At 36.5% G+C, this 16187-nt stretch overlaps 2 protein-coding genes across 11 annotated transcripts; one reads left to right on the top strand and one right to left on the bottom strand.

The window, feature by feature from the left end:
• The first annotated feature begins 1074 nt into the window (after positions 1 to 1074).
• LOC103934400 lies at positions 1075 to 5399 on the top strand. Of its 2 annotated transcripts, none has more exons than XM_048567696.1 (8): positions 1075 to 1331; positions 1852 to 2046; positions 2160 to 2423; positions 2834 to 2868; positions 2949 to 3041; positions 3331 to 3484; positions 3598 to 4232; positions 4482 to 5399. In XM_048567696.1, exons 1-8 carry the CDS (start codon positions 1199 to 1201, stop codon positions 5055 to 5057), a joined length of 2085 nt encoding a protein of 694 aa, XP_048423653.1. In that variant the 5' UTR covers positions 1075 to 1198; the 3' UTR covers positions 5058 to 5399. The 2 variants fall into 2 exon arrangements, with proteins under 2 accessions (XP_048423653.1, XP_009342421.2); XM_009344146.3 differs by having other exon boundaries at positions 1076 to 1331; positions 1849 to 2046.
• A 2045-nt stretch (positions 5400 to 7444) lies between these two features.
• On the bottom strand, positions 7445 to 12147 carry LOC103934412 (interactor of constitutive active ROPs 2, chloroplastic). Of its 9 annotated transcripts, none has more exons than XM_048567689.1 (4): positions 11845 to 12147; positions 10397 to 10524; positions 9523 to 9697; positions 7445 to 9400 (listed from the first exon to the last, which is right to left on the bottom strand). In XM_048567689.1, exons 2-4 carry the CDS (start codon positions 10423 to 10425, stop codon positions 7736 to 7738), a joined length of 1869 nt encoding a protein of 622 aa, XP_048423646.1. In that variant the 5' UTR covers positions 10426 to 10524; positions 11845 to 12147; the 3' UTR covers positions 7445 to 7735. The 9 variants fall into 9 exon arrangements, with proteins under 9 accessions (XP_048423646.1, XP_048423645.1, XP_048423649.1 ...); XM_048567688.1 differs by having other exon boundaries at positions 10397 to 10510; XM_048567692.1 differs by having other exon boundaries at positions 9523 to 9694; positions 10397 to 10510.
• Between the last annotated feature and the right edge of the window lie 4040 nt (positions 12148 to 16187).

Here is a 16187-nt window from a genome sequence, read left to right as displayed (position 1 = left end):
TATTCGCGAACCATTGAAGACAACCCCCAAAATATACGGGGCTCACACATTACAATTTGTATTTCTGGATCTGAAAAACCAAGTGCTAGATTGATTGATTGAGGTGAGTTGATCTCATTCCAGCTTTCCCTTATTCTTAGCTTTTTCCAATCCAAGCAAGCAGTGTCATCTATTTGTCTTCCACTTTTTAATTATTTTTCCAATGCAAGAGTAAAATAGTTTATAAAGAACAAATTGAAGAAAATATGAGATCAACCATCCGTACGTCCATGTTATAGCAAGTGAATTAGTAAAAGACCGCTACAGTGTAATAACGGTCACACTAAAAAATTGCTCGAAATGTGGGTACGGATATTTGATCAATGCTTGAGAGAAACTCTTCTTTACTTTCTTTAGACCATAATCATCATCTTTCAAATTGGTCAACACGGGTATAATTGAGAAAAACATTCGGTAAAGCAGATGTGCTTCTTCTATCGCCTTACTTACGTTTAAAATTTTTACGTAGAATTTTGTTGGTGATAAGAAAAAAGAATATTGTTTGTTTTTTCGAATTTTATTTTTTCAATTTTTAAATGTTGATAAAATACGTAGGGAGGTTAGGATGGAAGCAAATATTCTAAGCTACAATGGAGTATGAAAGTAAATGACCCATTTTTTTTTAAACAAATGATGTTATTTACGCTAAAGGGGAGGGGGTTGACATAGCCTCACAATAGACTAGTAATAATGTGATTCAGATTCGTCCTTGGCAAGATTCAAACATGATACGTTTCACAAATAAAAGGAATATCACTAAATCATAATATTAAGCGGCAAAATATTCCGATTTTTAACTGTTAGATTTTAACTCTGTCTTTTTAAATAAACATTCAACATTTAGAATATCTTATGCTCATAATACAATAGAAAATCTCAAATGAGAGATGGGCCTTATGTAGGCCTATCACCTACTTTTTGATCAATATGGGGGCCCATGTTCTGGTGTGCCCATGCAATAAGCAAAACACCGTTAATCCGGTCAGAGCAAAGTCCACACAAGACGCTCCCCATTTTTTTTATTTAATTAAATAATTACAATTTTGAACCGCCGCTTCTTCGCTGTTCAAAATATTTCGTTTCACCTTCTCCACAGAACGACTGTGCTTTTTCCATCACTGCAGCAACCCCGATCCAATCCTATTCGATTTCGCCCGAGATGTACGAGTCCGAGTCGGCGAACAAGAGGACCGATTCCACCCAATCGAGGCGGCTCAGCCTCATCGACGTCTCGGCTGAGGACGATTCGCTCCTCAATTCGTTTGCTGGAGACAACATGTTTTCAACTTCAGGTCCCCTTCAATTTCACCATTTTTTAGGATTTTTTTAGATTTATTTTCAATTTTTGTAGGAATTTGAGGTTTTCTTTGAAGCTGAATGATCTTGTTCGTGCAATGCTCGGAATGGTTGAATTGATTCCTTTGTTGTTTGAAAGTACATTGAATTTTTTGACACTTTACGTTCGTTCGATATGCAAATTCAGGGCTTCTCGATAGCTGATTAGGTTAGAGTATCACCAAGGCATATTTCATTGTTATCTACAGGGGGAAAGTGGGAAATTGTTCTCGAGCACAATATTAGGTGGTAAATTAGAAAATGAAATCTTAATTTTGTGTGAGGGAAGCAAGGAATTCGATTTCCTAGCACGGCGACACCTTATGTTATGCACGGGCTGAGTGTGGAGGAATGAGAGAAAAATTACTCTTGTGTAATTTTATAATTTCTATATTTCTGCCTTCGCTAGTGAATGAGAAAAATTACTCTGGTTGGTTTCGCATTTTAACTAATCTTTCGCAATGTGGTATGCAGAAGACCAGGAAAACAGAAGTTTTCAATTGTTTGAGGGTATGACTGCTAACAAATTAGAGGATGTGCCTGAAAACTTTGAGCTAACCAAGCAAGTAACTGAACCTTATGAATCACTGGAACCTGAAATGACAAAGAAAAGTGGCAAGTGCAATCTTCGCAAGAGTTTAGCTTGGGATAGAGCCTTTTTCACCAGTGCAGGTACGCTTGTGTGTAGATTTTATTGTCAGAAGGTTTTCAGTCAATGTGATTCAGGTTATTTCCATCTTGCACATTCCAATTCATAGCGGGTGATATAAATTTTGTGGATTCAGGTGTTCTGGATCCTGAGGAGCTGTCTTGCATGATTGACGGAGATAAGACTGGAAAAAAGATGTTACCCGGAATTCAAGAGGAAATTCACAGATCCACCGATTCCATCTCCACATTAGGAAGTGATACTTTGACACTAGAAAGTAGTGAGGCCAATTTGTTTGAAGATGTGAGAGCTTCAATCCAGAAATCCAGTAAAGCATCCAAAGCAGTGAATGAAAGTATGAAAGATGGTTCGGGAGTAACAGAAACCAATAATAGGGGCAGTAAGTATACTTCTATACCTTGTATTCTGTATGAAACAAAAAAGTGTGTGGATTAGCCTGGTTTAGGTGCTCGCAAATTTGTGCTTGATGACAAGGATTGGAAGCAGAAATGGAATTAGGGCCACAGATTTACTTGTTTCTTCCTTTTTCTCCCTATTTTGAAGCACTTAGACATAAATTGGAAGTTGAAGGGATAGAGGGAATTTAACCGATTCTTTACTATACTCTCTCTCTCTCTCTCTCTCTAGAGAAGTAATGTTGGTGTTATATATATATAAATAATACCCTTGTTGAGGGAACTTAGAAACTATGTTGAAACCTTTGTGGTACCACTGCCTTCACACTTCTCATACCAGCCAATTTTCTTGGTAACTTATTTTCCAAACTAACCAGGTCTAGTCATTTTTCAGCTTCGAAGGGGATCAATGTTGTTTCTCAAAACAAGGTATGCCGAGTTAATGCGTGCAAGCTTCAGTTTCACTGATACGATCACAAGAATATCTGAGATAATGTTGTGAATTTCAGGTGATGCCTAGATTTGCTTCTAAGAAGCCAACTGTCAGTGTGCAAAAACCAGGGAAAGTGAAAAAGGCATCTACATGTCCAGACGTATCACAGGCATGTGAAACAAACATAGATATCAATACCAATTATGCTATACCATCAAAATTACTCACTGTTTATAATACAAGCAGTTAGTTCTGGAACAAATACGACTGGGAAATGAATCTGTTTGTCATAGTATAACGACAATTCAACCAACTATGAAGCTATTAATGCTATTTGAATTCAACATTACAGAGATCATATTTCTTCTCTATGCTGATTTAGTCATTTAAACAGTATTAAAAAGAGATCTGGTCTTGATATCCTTAATTGACACATCACTTATGTTCTCTAAATGAAGTCTGATTCTGCACGTGGAGACACATCTACATCTCTTTTGAAGCGAACAAAGGTAATAGGGAAGCCTATACCTAGCCCAAAACCTTTAACCAAGAGGGCTTCTCTGGGTAGCAAACTTATCCAAAGGGAAAAGGATAATGTCAAAAGTGCAACTGGTAACAAGAACTTCTGTTTGATTATATTTCTTCTTTTTTTCTCCTTGAAGGCCGAAGTGTTTATGCTTGTGGTATAAAGTTATCATTCTCTAATCCTAGTTTGACCATTGCAGGTAGAGGGGCTCCATTGCCAAAAATACCCTTAAGTTCACGAGTTCTACCTGGGCCTGGACCATTAGCTAGATCTTCCTTTTTGGATACTTCACCCGGAACCAAGAGAGAAGGAGCTCCTTCCTCATTTGATAGTTCTGGCAGTACTTCTAACAACATTGGTCCCTGCAACTCCAAGAGAAAAACTGATTCCAGGACTGCCAATCCCCCTTCCTCCGGTTCTACCAGCAAAACACCATCACGAATTGAGCCAAGAAATAAATGTCAATCTGGAAAATCTCTTCTGTCAACTAACAAGGTGCCTGGGACAAAGCTGGTTACTAGCACATCCCCTGCTCACTCATGGTCCTCAGAGTCATCGTCGTCATTTTCAACTTTAGAAAAAATGTCATACAGTCCAAGAGCTAGCCTTGACACAAGATCGTCCAAAAGCGGCTCCGTAGGTGGTGATACACCAGATATTCTAGATTTGAAAAACCATATTTATGATCAAAGCTCAATTGGAAATGAGACTCAGGTGACTGGGTTGCTTCGTCAGTGTGATGTGAAAGCTTCAACCGAAAATAGTGGACTTCCTCCAGCTTCAAAACCTTCCGGACTACGATTGCCATCACCCAAAATTGGCTTCTTTGATGGGGTTCGTTTTTCCTTGCCTCTTGATTCTTGTGTTCTATATGGGAAATTATTATCTCTAGTCTCCTAAGTTGAATAAGATAAACTATGCTGTTACCGGAAGGCCTAGGCTAAATAACTTCAAAGTAGCATTTTTGTGAATGTGACGAAACTAATGTTAGCAAAATCACCTTGTTATTTTTCTTTTGTTTCTCTTTTAAATAACCACCTGGTCCCCTCAAAAAATAACCGCCTGGTGTTTTACTTTATGCAGGCGAAAACAACGGTGTCCTCCCCAAAGGGAAGTATGCAGCCTCATCCTGTTGTACGTAGTGGCTTGCCTAAAAGTGGGGTGCGAAGTGTTATCCTGAGTGCGGGACAAAACAAGGGAAAGGTGGGAAAACTTTTACCTGTTAGAAATGTATCTAAATTGGGGAATAAGACCACTGATGCTCAAAAAACGTCCTTTAGCACGAAACCTAAGTCTCCAGTACCACTCCAGCAAGCATCCAGTGCTGCAAAGGTCCTTCGTCCTTCAAGGAACAGCATATCTCCTAAAGTTCCAAGTCAAGGGCCTCATAAATCTGGCAGAGAAAATCACTTGAAGGATGAGAAAGTTGGAACTGAAGAACATGGTACTGACATTAATGAGCAAGAAAACTGTGTTGTAGAGTTAAGGGGCAGCCCTACTTTCTCAAAAGATAAAGTGAGCCCACAATTGAAGGTTCATTCCCATGGGAAGGCAGCAAAAGTCACTCCTATTAATGGCGGGTCTCCTACTATTTTTGATACAAGTTCCACATGTAATGCTGACAACCCCCTTTCTGATAAATTGGGTGATGCAACATAGGAACCAAGTGATTTCAAGCAGTCGGAAAAATCTCATCTCGAAGATCAGGTTAGTGGCTTGAGCAAACAAGTTGGAGCCATGAACATAGACACAGAGATGGTGTTTATTTAAAAGAGTAGCATTTTCTTGTAACGAACCTTTGCAACGCGTGTGGGTTTGTTGATAATTCAAGAGGATCACCTGTGCTGAAGGGAGAACAAGCCGAGATTAGGGCAGGTAGCATTGAAAGTGGTCTTGTTGCATAGGATTGTTCTGTAGGTCTTTGCATTGAAATTGTTTGTTTGGTGCATATATCAACAAGAAGAACGCATTTGAGTTGCCAATTAAATGGTTTTTCGTGTACCCTTATTCTATATTACGTTAAGTCTACTGCATTTCCCCTGCCTTCTCTCTCTCTCTCTTCTCTCATAAAATTCGACCGTTAGAATATTTCACACCCTAATTTGATTGTTTGAATTATACGCCATATACAGTTGCAGGGGTCCCTTAGACTCATTAAATAATATACAATTGTTTTGGGCATACCAGATGGGCCTTGAAAAAGCCCACTAAAAGATGATAAGATCTAGACATTGAACTTATAAGTTAGCCTAACGAATCTAGATGACAGATCACCAAACGAGAATGAATGACTACCACCATCAATGACCGCTCCTAGTCCTTAATTGTATACCGACAAGAAGAGATGACACTTTAAGGATATGTCTGTCCAGACAACAACTATGAGCTACACGTTGGCCATCAATGAGAAAAGAAGTCTACAAAGAACATAAATATTGTCAGGTCTAGCGTTCTGGTAAAGTGATTTTCATGAACTTAAACTAACAGTTGTTATTTGTTGTAACTCCTTTATGGATTATTTGGGAAGTATGCTAAACCGCGGTGTTTCAAGAATGTTAAACTTGCATGGTATGAATTTTATGAGTATAAAACCAACAACCAAGCGTGGATGGCCGGGGAGTTATCCAAGAATATGCTCAATGACTCGATAGACAAAGGAATGATTGACTCATATTTTAGAAAAGCCTCGTAGTCAAATCATAAGAATTATGATACATATTATTAGTTTATATATTATATGGGACTTATATGAGGTTTTTTTTTATATATAATATATTATCTTATAAATTTAACGAACTATTAATTTAGCACATTATTTTTCAAGTTGCAAAATATTATTTAATTGAGGTTATTAATTTAACATGCATTAAATTATTGAGATTCTACTGTTCTTGATTTTTGACGGTCATGATTTGACATTGGTGCTTAAATAGTAAAGAGGTTTTCTTTCACTTGGCATGTTGTTTTTTTTATTCGCCCAAAAAATACTCGGTAAATAATTGAAAATATTTTTGCTCATTACTGTTGACTGATGGTGATATTCACTCTCTACCCTATTGAAAATCAGCAGTTACTAAAGTTCATTCTCTATCAGTATAGGCCCCAAAATTGCTTTGGTTAACATTTGATAAAGTATGATACTTTTGGAGTTTGCCACAAAAAAACAAAAACAAAAAAAAAAGTATGATGCTTTTGGAATAAAATTCCTTACATCGAGAAGAAAAGAGATTCACAAAAAGTATATGAATGGAATATGAACACACTATTTTTCCTCCGTCATTCAATCTAATTCATTCAATATGATATCGAAAAATTAAAAAAAAAAACCGTTTAAAAATGTAAAAATTGCGTGTGCTTATAATTTCTCAATTGAATCCTATCTTTAGCATAACTTCACTTTCAATCCAAGACTCAAAACACATCCAAATATTTTGCGTTTAGTTTGCTTTTAGTACAGATAATAATCATTTATGCATGCTAGGGCCCTTTGATATCCATGATTAGTGAGAGAACAATACTTCATGTTAAACAAATACTTTTCGTAAGTTTTATCTTTTGGCATCCATGATTGCTGAGAGAAGCACTTGCTTTTTATATTTGAGCTAACCCACAATGCTACCATTGTTTTCCCTTTCAGCTAACCCACAATGCCACTAATGTTTTCCCTTTCAGCTAACCCACAATGCTACTATTGTTTTCCCTTTCAAAATTTTCTTTTAAATTTTTTTATTACAAGCGATATTACTACTCTAATTTTAAATTACACTAAGAGGAGAATGATTGGAACCCAAAACGAATGAGTAATGATTGAACCCGAAACGAAATGAGTTAAAAAAAATGACATTCGCCAAGACAATCCACCACCTGCTTTCTTTCGTCTTTCTAACTTGAAAAGGCGAAAACTTTGCGCAAAGGCAAGCAGATGCATGAGCATTTTGAACTCTTTCGTCTGGAAAATGGACAGTGCCCGGGCTTGAATCCGGAAGGTCAGTTCGGCACAAAGGACTGGATGCATTTAGCACAACATTAACATAATGCAAACTGCATTGATCCAATACTGAAACTGATTTAATTAACATAAAATGGAAAGGCTCAAAGTAAAATACAACATTAATCCAAGTCTTTCATAGCGATACATCATGTGAGAAAGGACTCTTCAAAGTTCACCAGTTTCCACATACCTATACAGTCTGCAAATGTCGGTCTTTAACTCCACACGAAACTCGGGTGCTAGCAGCCTAGCACCCTCCAAAATACCTGTCAAGATTACAACAGAACATACTGAATCCAACAAAATAATAGCAAGCGACGATAAGCAACTTGTCACATAATTCTGACTACTTTTGGCCTTTCTTCCATAACACGCCGATCTTCTTTAACATATTCCCATTTTTCTTCTTCGGCGAGTCATCATCCATGTCTTCTGAATAAGGTGAATTCATAGGATTGTAGTTGTTGCTGTCAAGAGAACCTGTTCTCTCAACAAGGTTCCCATTGTTTCCAGTTGAAAGCATGGCAGCAGCTGCCTCAGCGGCCTTCCTCCACTGATCCGCCTGCACCTTTAACTTCCTTAACTCAGCCTCCAGTTCAGAATTTGCAGCCTGTGCTGCATCCAGCTGCTCAGTCACCAGTACGGCTCTCCTGGTACTTTTATCTGCTTCCTCAGTCGCATAGCCAAGTTTCACCAAAGCCTCTCCCTCTGCAGCCCTTGCAGCTTCCTCCGAAAAAACAGCCTCATCATAAACTTTATTCCTCTCGATTTCCTTGTTTTTTAGTTCCATCTTGAGCATTTCATTCTCCTCAGCTATGTTCTGCAATTCTGTTTCCTTATCCAACAAACTTGCCTTCAACTCTACCATTACAGTCTCTGACTTCTTTAGCTCCAATTTAAGTTCAGATTCGTCTTCAGTTGATAAATTTTTCTCAACGTTCAAGGCCACCCCATCATTTTTCTTTGATACACTCTGAATTTCAGTTTCCTTATCCATTAGCTGTGCTTTCAAGTCTTCAATATGATCCTTCGCTTTTTTCAGTTCTGCTGTCAGTTCAGCTTCCCTCTCGGACGCTTCAGATTTTGCACTGTCAACTTCCTCGTACGCATTCCGAATCTGCAATGTGCTCTGAATGTATTCTTCCTGGTACCTGACCTCAGCTGCATCCAATGCAGATCTCAACTGACCCACTTCGGATTTCAAAGAATTCAGCTCTGCTTGTAACTGTTTTCTTTCTTCATTTTCATCTTCCTTAACAAGTTTTACATTGTCTGTAGAGTTTACCGAATGATTGCCTTTCCTATTAATCAGTTCTGCTTGAAGTTTGCTCACAAGACCCTCCAGTGATTTAACACGAGCATTGGATTGCTCCAACTCCAACGATAAGGAGTTGCAAGACTCTGTGGCTTTGATCCCGTCCAATTTGAGCATTTCTATGGTTGCATTTGCCGCTTCCAATTGCATATGAGTGCTTTGTATAACTTCTACTGCCCGGGATTCGGATTCTTTGCATTCATTGAGCTCAGCTTTCAATTTCTCAACCAGGGAAAAAGTTTCGGAAAGTTCCTTTCTCAAGGTCTGGATCTCAGCATATGCCAACTCTGCATGCCTGTTTTGAGTGTCCTCAGACTCGGCTACCCTTTCGAGCTGACCCTTTAGCTTCTGAATTTCATTCATGGCAGAGGCCAGGGCAGCAGAATCCATTGACCGCTGCTTTTGAACAGCCTCAAGTTCAGACTCCCATGCTCTATCCCGATCCTGAGACAGTTCACGAAGCTCTTGAAGACGAGCATCTTCAGAAGTAGAAAGTTCCATCAGTTGCTGCTGGGATTCTTCAAGCTTTGCAGACATGGCTAATATCTGGTTCTTCGCTTCTTCAGCCTCCTGCTGGGATCGTCTCTTCAGTGACTCAGTTGTGTTTAACTGGTCCTTTGTCTTCTTCAGATCCTCTTGGAGTTGAGCAAGTTGTGTTTCCAATTCTGACACTCTTTTCGGTTGCTTCTTCTGAAGCTCAAAACCAGGGAAAAGGGAAGTAAATGAGAAACTACAATCGTTTCGAATTGAATGATAAGAAACCACACTAGATAACCTTCTAGTCGCAACTCTTAAAGACATAAGTTATCATGGAATACCTCAGGTACAGGGCTTCGTGGTGACATGCGCTCATTGACTTTTGGACTTCTGTTTTTCAGGGTCTTAGTCGCCCTATTTGGAGAGGATACAGAAACCGGCTCTGATCCAGGCGTCTTGGTAGTTCGAGGCTTTACTGGAGATCTTCTTTGAGGCACTTCCAAAGAGCCAATTCTGCTATCAATACAAAAAGGAAGTTAAATATCAGAAGACATGCATCAAAGTACTCAAAGTAAAGATAAGTTTCACAAATTGTTGCATCAAGAACACGAAACACAGAAAAAAAGATAGATGCGGATACAACTTTGCTACAAATGGATTCACCCATATCTGGAGGATATACTGCAAACAACCATTTACCAAAGCAATACCTTCTTTGATTTGTCTAACTTACTTTCAGATACAGTGCGATAATAATTTAAGCAGAAAAGAGAGAAGTATTTTACAAAATTATAACTTACAAATCAGCATTTCAAATCTGATGATACTGGCATATAACACAAATTCCGCATGGATAGATATAAATCTGAATCCGAATTCATACTCAGTTAAGTTTAGATGAGGTTTATAAACTTTGTTAAAAACTCAAAGTAAAATATTTCTCAAGCTGTTTATTGCTTTCCTTTTACTTTATTCTAGATAGTTACATATAATTTGAAGCATATGATTTTCGATGACAAGTATCATTTAGAACACCAGTCCTATTTTGCTTTCTCAGCTAATTGTATCACCATTACTTACCCAATATGTCAAAATTTTCCCATAACGAACACAGAAAATTTGAAGTCTAAGAGTGATTATTGTTAAGCAAACAACACTAAAAAATTAAACAAAGTTAATATTCTTATAAAAGAAGCAAATAAATGTTGATCTTACTTTGCTTTTGGTGTCTGCATCTTCAACATCTACTTGTTATAAGTGCTGATTGTGTTATCCTAATTCGATCTCCCTTTCAAATCCCTGAAAGCAGTTCGGAGAAACGATCTTTGGCTGAGATAAAGAAACTTCAAAGAGATTACCATATATATATGCACACAAAAAACACAAGAAAAATGGCTCACTAAAGATGGCTACCTTAGATCCATATAAAGTACAAAAACTAACAAACAAACAAACAAACAAACAAACAACACCTGCCTTCAAAGAAATCCCACAGTAAGCTAACACCACTACTACCAACCAATCCCACTAAATATTCAATATATATTTAAGAAAGAAGGCTGCAGCTGCAAGATTCATCGAGTCTCATTAAACAAGCTAACCTTTTAATTTCCCTTTCTCCCTTTCCCACCTTTAAACTACATTCCAAAAAATGATTTAAGCCACAAGGGACCAGCAGGAGTTAGAAAATGACAACAATAACCACGTGCGATTGCCGTGGCTTAATTTTTAATTTGCATCAGTGCTCATGACAAAAGGAGGATCTTTCGGTAATAATTGATTTAAGTGTGGGCATACTGAACCCAGCGGAAGCACAAATGAACCCCATTTCTGTTCTTTGATGAAAATCCACTCTCTTAAAATTTAGCTGCAAATTAAAAACTATGACATAATATTCTTGGAAATGCAGCAATGCAATAAAATGCAATCAAAAGCGTTCTTAAATTATAGTAAATTACAGAACCAATATATTAATGAAACCCATAGATCTGTGAACCCCAGATTCGCACAACAGATCTACAGAAAAAAATAGAAACAGGAAAAACTCAAAAGAGAGACTATGGGAATAGAGCTTCCTGCTTAGCAAAATAGGGAAAAATAAAATATTTTGCGGTGGAACAAAAAATCTGAAAGAACAAACATGAAAAGGAAGAAACTTTAGCTCTTCTTCTCCAGCAACTCTTCAGAAATTGCCTTGCAAAGTAAGAGACTTTCAGTTCAAATACCACCAACCCACATTTTCATTTAAAAGCACAAGTTCCCAACATTTAAATTAAACCAAAAATATAACATAACATAAGAACAAACTAAAAGCAACAAAACCCATAAATTAACTGTCTAAAACAAGCTCTTTAAACCCAGAAAAAACAATTAACCCAAAAATAAACCCCAGAAAAGTTGACACATTTTCCATAAGAAAGCAACAGAACCCAGAAATTCATAGACTAAAACAAGCTCTAAAAACCCAGAAAAGACAACACATTTTCACCAGAAGGTAAAAAATAAGAGTAGACTCAAGTTGAAAGGATAGTATCAAATGGGAAAGGTTTTGCAACGAAAACCATGACATCAAAATACCGTTAGAATCCTCCTCCTCTTCGTAGTTTAGATTAGATTAGAATGTCGTTCAAATAAAAAGAAAAAACCTTGACATTTGGCCTTACCACAAAGATCTCTGCCTCTGACTAGGGTGGCTTGCAAATATTCCTCAGGTTGGATAGTACTAATTAGCAGATGTTTGGCAAAAGACAAGAAAAAAGAAAAGAAAAAAGAAAGAGGCTTTGGAAATGGCAGAAAACCCTAGAGCTTGCTTGGTTTAGAGTTGCAGCAGTAGCATTGGGAGGGTTTGGTAGCTTCTGCAGTAGCTGCTTCTGTGTGCCCACTTCCCAAGTGAGTGAGACTCTTTCTCTCCATTTCTTTGTATTTGTCAGTGGAGGGAGGGAAGTGAGCAACAGACAAAAGCAATGCCTAAATTGGCTAATAGAAATTTATAAATGTTTTTACCCTCACGCGCCTATTAATCCACACGTTCCCACTCACATGGGTTTGCTGATAGAGTGATAGTAGGTCTTAGTCTTACCTTCTGTGATTGCTACAGCCACCCGAATAGTTTTTGAGTAATTATCATGGGGTGGCTTAGCTGCAGGAGGTGAATTTCAGATTCATATTAGACACGATACATTTTGAGTTTAACTTCAAACACTAATGAATTACACGATGATTAATCAGGTAAAATTGAAATATTTCTGTTAATCTTTTCAATCTTTAAAATGATGAATTACGTAACGAAACCATTAACTAATTCTTTTTTTTTTAAATGGTTTTTGGGGCGAAGAGCAAGGCTTAATTCAAGTTCCAACATCCAAGAACAAATGGGGTTATTTAGTGATTATATATAGTGTACTCTCCCATCTTAAGCTAATCTCCAATAATTTGTTTCCATTAGGCCCCCTATGCATGATTTATTGGTCTCTCAATTCCCTTATAAAACTCATTTATTTGGTTGTACAACGAATCTTAGGTACCCTTCATGATATACGTAACTGATCTTGATTAAGAAAAAAGATAATGACAATCATTCAGGTATGCATGCATTAGCATGAGTTGTTTATTGGTGTGTGTTGTACGTAGGCATTTTACAATTGTTTAAGGTGAGTTTGATTCACACACACACATATATATTGTCCGTCAGCAATTATTTTGGTCATTCTGTGAAAATTCTGTTAAAAAACTTTGTTAAATAAGGACTTAAATGAGAAAAATATTGTTAATTTAATAAACAATAGACCAAAATGATTTGACAAAATTTGAGTATTTTTGTCATTTTATCCTTATTTAATGAAGATTTTTCACAGAATAATCAAAATAATTGATGGTGGACAATCTTAGTGATCACTTCTATTAATTTCAAATTTCAGAGACCAAAGTGAAGAGTTATACTAATTTCAAAGACCATTTTGGATAAAAGCCTCTTATAATCTCCAAGCTTTACTCTCATAGAACTCAAGAATTGAAATCAGTCCCATAAACTTATTTTCCGCAATGTGCAAGAGTTTGATTCTTATACAATTCGAATCAAACTTAATTGTCTTGCTTATTGCGGAAGGTCTTATAATATTACTTAATAAAGATTGCATACTTAATTAGGTTAGGAGATTATTCATGACCCCGATTTTCAATAGTGTGAATAAGACTTTCAAGTTATAATTACTCAAAAATAATGGAGAGTAGTTAGTTCTTCTCAATTCCCATGTTTTCAATTTGATTCATTGAATTAGAGCATATCATCCTTCACATACCCACCTCTAAACAGCTGGTTTGCACAGGCAATTGGGATACACTTGGATTTGTCAAAGCTTCAATTTTTCAAAGTTTTTGTCAATGATTTTAGACCCCATTGGCTATAAACTCATCAATGTGTAGATCCCAATTTGTGGATCTCCAACATTTGTCTTTCCATTGACCTAGGACTCTTGCCTGGTCAATGCAACTGATTTTTTTTTTTTTTTTTTTGTTTTTTTTGGGGGAAACTAATGCAACTGATATTTAGTAACTGACAAGACAGATTGATTAGGCTTTGGATGCATTTTCAACCATCACATGTGCTAAGTCTTCTGCTTCGGGTTACAGGACACAAATGGCTGGTAAGTAGCTAACTAGTTCCCTTCTTCCATGGGGTCCCCCTGAAATTGCACCAATGGGCCCCCAAAACTAGGATACTAACAAAGAACAATATGGGCAAACCGCCTAATTTCTGCATGATCAATCATATCAAGCAGACGAGTTGTCTTCTTGGAGAAATTTTTGGATACAGACGTTCAAATCACGTTAATATCTGATTACATACTTAAAGTGCTCAATCCCCCTCTTTTGTGCACTTACCTCTTTTTGTCTGATAAAACAAATTTTATCTTGTTCTTGTTACAATCAATCATTCCAATCATCAAACTCAAAGAGTCTAGTATTGTTATTTATTGTCACTACATTTCCATGTCAAGATGGAGCATAAGTTTGTTTTGAGCACTCTAATTTATTCAAAGTAATAGCACTATATGAGAGAATTTCTTATGTGTGGATGCTTAAATCACGTAATTGTCTGATTGCACACACAAAATGTCTCATCCTCCTTGTGTCTAGTGCCTGTATGGATAACCATGCACAAAAATTATTTTGTGTTAATACTACAGCTAGTCGTCCATGCGCGAGTATGTGATTCCTTCTCATTGAAGCAAACAAGACCCACAATGATAATATATCCAAAGTTAGGATTCGTCCAACGCACACATAGGCACCCAACTTAGCCTACAGTAAAAGCTTAAAAAATGCAAAAAACAATGGAAGATAGCCTTCACATATATGCCAAAGTATTGTCAAGTGTCCTTGTAGTGTGCATGGCATGAGTTGATATAATTAAAGAAGGGTATCATTCTTTATTTCTTTAATTGTGGCATTTCAAATGTGAGTGGAAATAAAGGTCACCCATTGATATATACTAGTCCTATATTGTAGGACAAATGGGCAATCCATATGTTTATTTGTACAAAGCCCTTTGCTTTGTCTGCAATGAAAGCAAGTTGGTATCATATAAAATAAGGTATAATTTTGTTCATTTCTTTGAACTAAAAGAGGTAAAAGCAACTAACAAAAACAAAATATCCATCTGGAAAGCAAAGGGCAAGTCACACTCGTTGCTCAAAAGTGGATTAGAAAATAAGGCTTTGGTTGTTGTTTTAAGACTTCTCTGAGAGGGATGGGGTATTTTAATACATATTAGTCCACAACAACTTGATGTATCATAGGCTAGCGATCCGATTAGGGTTTTTTTTTAATAAGTAAATTAGTTTGTTGCTTGTTTGTCTGTAAATTACATCATTTCTCAAACTGCTAAGGGAAAAAATAATGCCTTTGCTTAACTAACAAACATGCATTTTGCATTCTAATTGTTTTATATTGTTATCAATATACAATTCTAAGATTCTCATTCTAAAGACCTGTGAGACCCCTTTTATATGAGTCCTCAGATTAATCTTATGGTAGATTAAGTCATCAACTTAAATAATCTTTATTACACTGAAACAAAACACTAATTCACAAAACCAAAAAAAAAAAAAAAAAAAAAAAAAGAAAGAAGAAGGTTTCACGTCAGGTCGAATCTCTTCCATCTGCAAAACCTAGTCTCCTCACTGAATATAAAAACCCAGAAAATCTAATTGCATAAAACCCTAATAACTTTAGACATCCAATTTCATCGAATCTTTTATCAATAATATTCAAATCTAGTTAGTTACAAACACAAAAAAATTGAGATTGTGTGGTTTCGAAAATTGGGATCCCCTTTTTTTCGAACACATGAACCCTTTTTTCATATGAAATTTTTCGACGATGATGAAAATTTTAAAATAGATCCCTCTTCTTTTTTCATATGCGAAAAGTAAACAACAAAAAACTTAGGTGGAGTACAGGCGAAAAGGAAACAACAAAAAACTTAGGTGGAGTAAAGGAGAATGAATCATCAAGAGAGAGATGGAGGAAGGAAGGGGATGTGGATTAGAGAGACAGTAAGGGAAGAAGATGGAAGACTTCACGCGAGAATTCTTTTTAATTTAATCACTTCGTAAAATTATTTTGTTTCGTGTATCATAAATTATATAAGCTGATGGTTTAATTTACCATAAGATTAATCCAAGAGCTCATAAACATCACAAGTCTTCAAAATGAGAATCTTAATCAATGTTACTAATTGAGGCTCAGTGGTATTTGTTTTCACCATATAAAAAAAAAATTCAAATTCGAATCTCGAATGATTAGAAAATTGATATTCATTTAGTATTAAACATATATAATGTCACGCTTTTTTGGAGTTGATCAAATCAAAATCTTAGTGCAATGTAGGATGATATGTAGTCATTTTGGGATTGGGTTCAGTCCTCATCAATTCACAAAGCCTTATTCCGCTCAAGGCGTTAATTATGAGTTGTTTAGAAATGATTTTAAAATTGTTAAAAAT

Source organism: the organism of the source record quoted next, unplaced genomic scaffold, assembly GCF_019419815.1.
Source record: "Pyrus x bretschneideri cultivar Hongxiangsu unplaced genomic scaffold, Pyrus_bretschneideri_v1 Contig45, whole genome shotgun sequence".
Classification (NCBI taxonomy): Eukaryota; Viridiplantae; Streptophyta; class Magnoliopsida; order Rosales; family Rosaceae; genus Pyrus; species Pyrus x bretschneideri.
Note: the sequence above shows the minus strand (reverse complement) of the source record. Positions and strands in the feature narration are given on the sequence as shown.

What these genes read in the sequence shown, in the direction of transcription:
- LOC103934400 (XM_009344146.3), top strand. Translation starts at nt 1,199, where the DNA reads ATGTACGAGTCCGAGTCGGCGAACAAGAGGACCGATTCCACCCAATCG. An exon ending in CAACATGTTTTCAACTTCAG is followed by an intron (nt 1,332 to 1,848) that starts GTCCCCTTCAAT and finishes TGTGGTATGCAG; the next exon opens with AAGACCAGGAAAACAGAAGT. An exon ending in AGAAACCAATAATAGGGGCA is followed by an intron (nt 2,424 to 2,833) that starts GTAAGTATACTT and finishes GTCATTTTTCAG; the next exon opens with CTTCGAAGGGGATCAATGTT.
- LOC103934412 (XM_048567689.1), bottom strand. Translation starts at nt 10,425, where the DNA reads ATGTTGAAGATGCAGACACCAAAAGCAAA. An exon ending in ATGCAGACACCAAAAGCAAA is followed by an intron (nt 9,698 to 10,396) that starts GTAAGATCAACA and finishes TTGTATTGATAG; the next exon opens with CAGAATTGGCTCTTTGGAAG. An exon ending in CACGAAGCCCTGTACCTGAG is followed by an intron (nt 9,401 to 9,522) that starts GTATTCCATGAT and finishes CCTGGTTTTGAG; the next exon opens with CTTCAGAAGAAGCAACCGAA.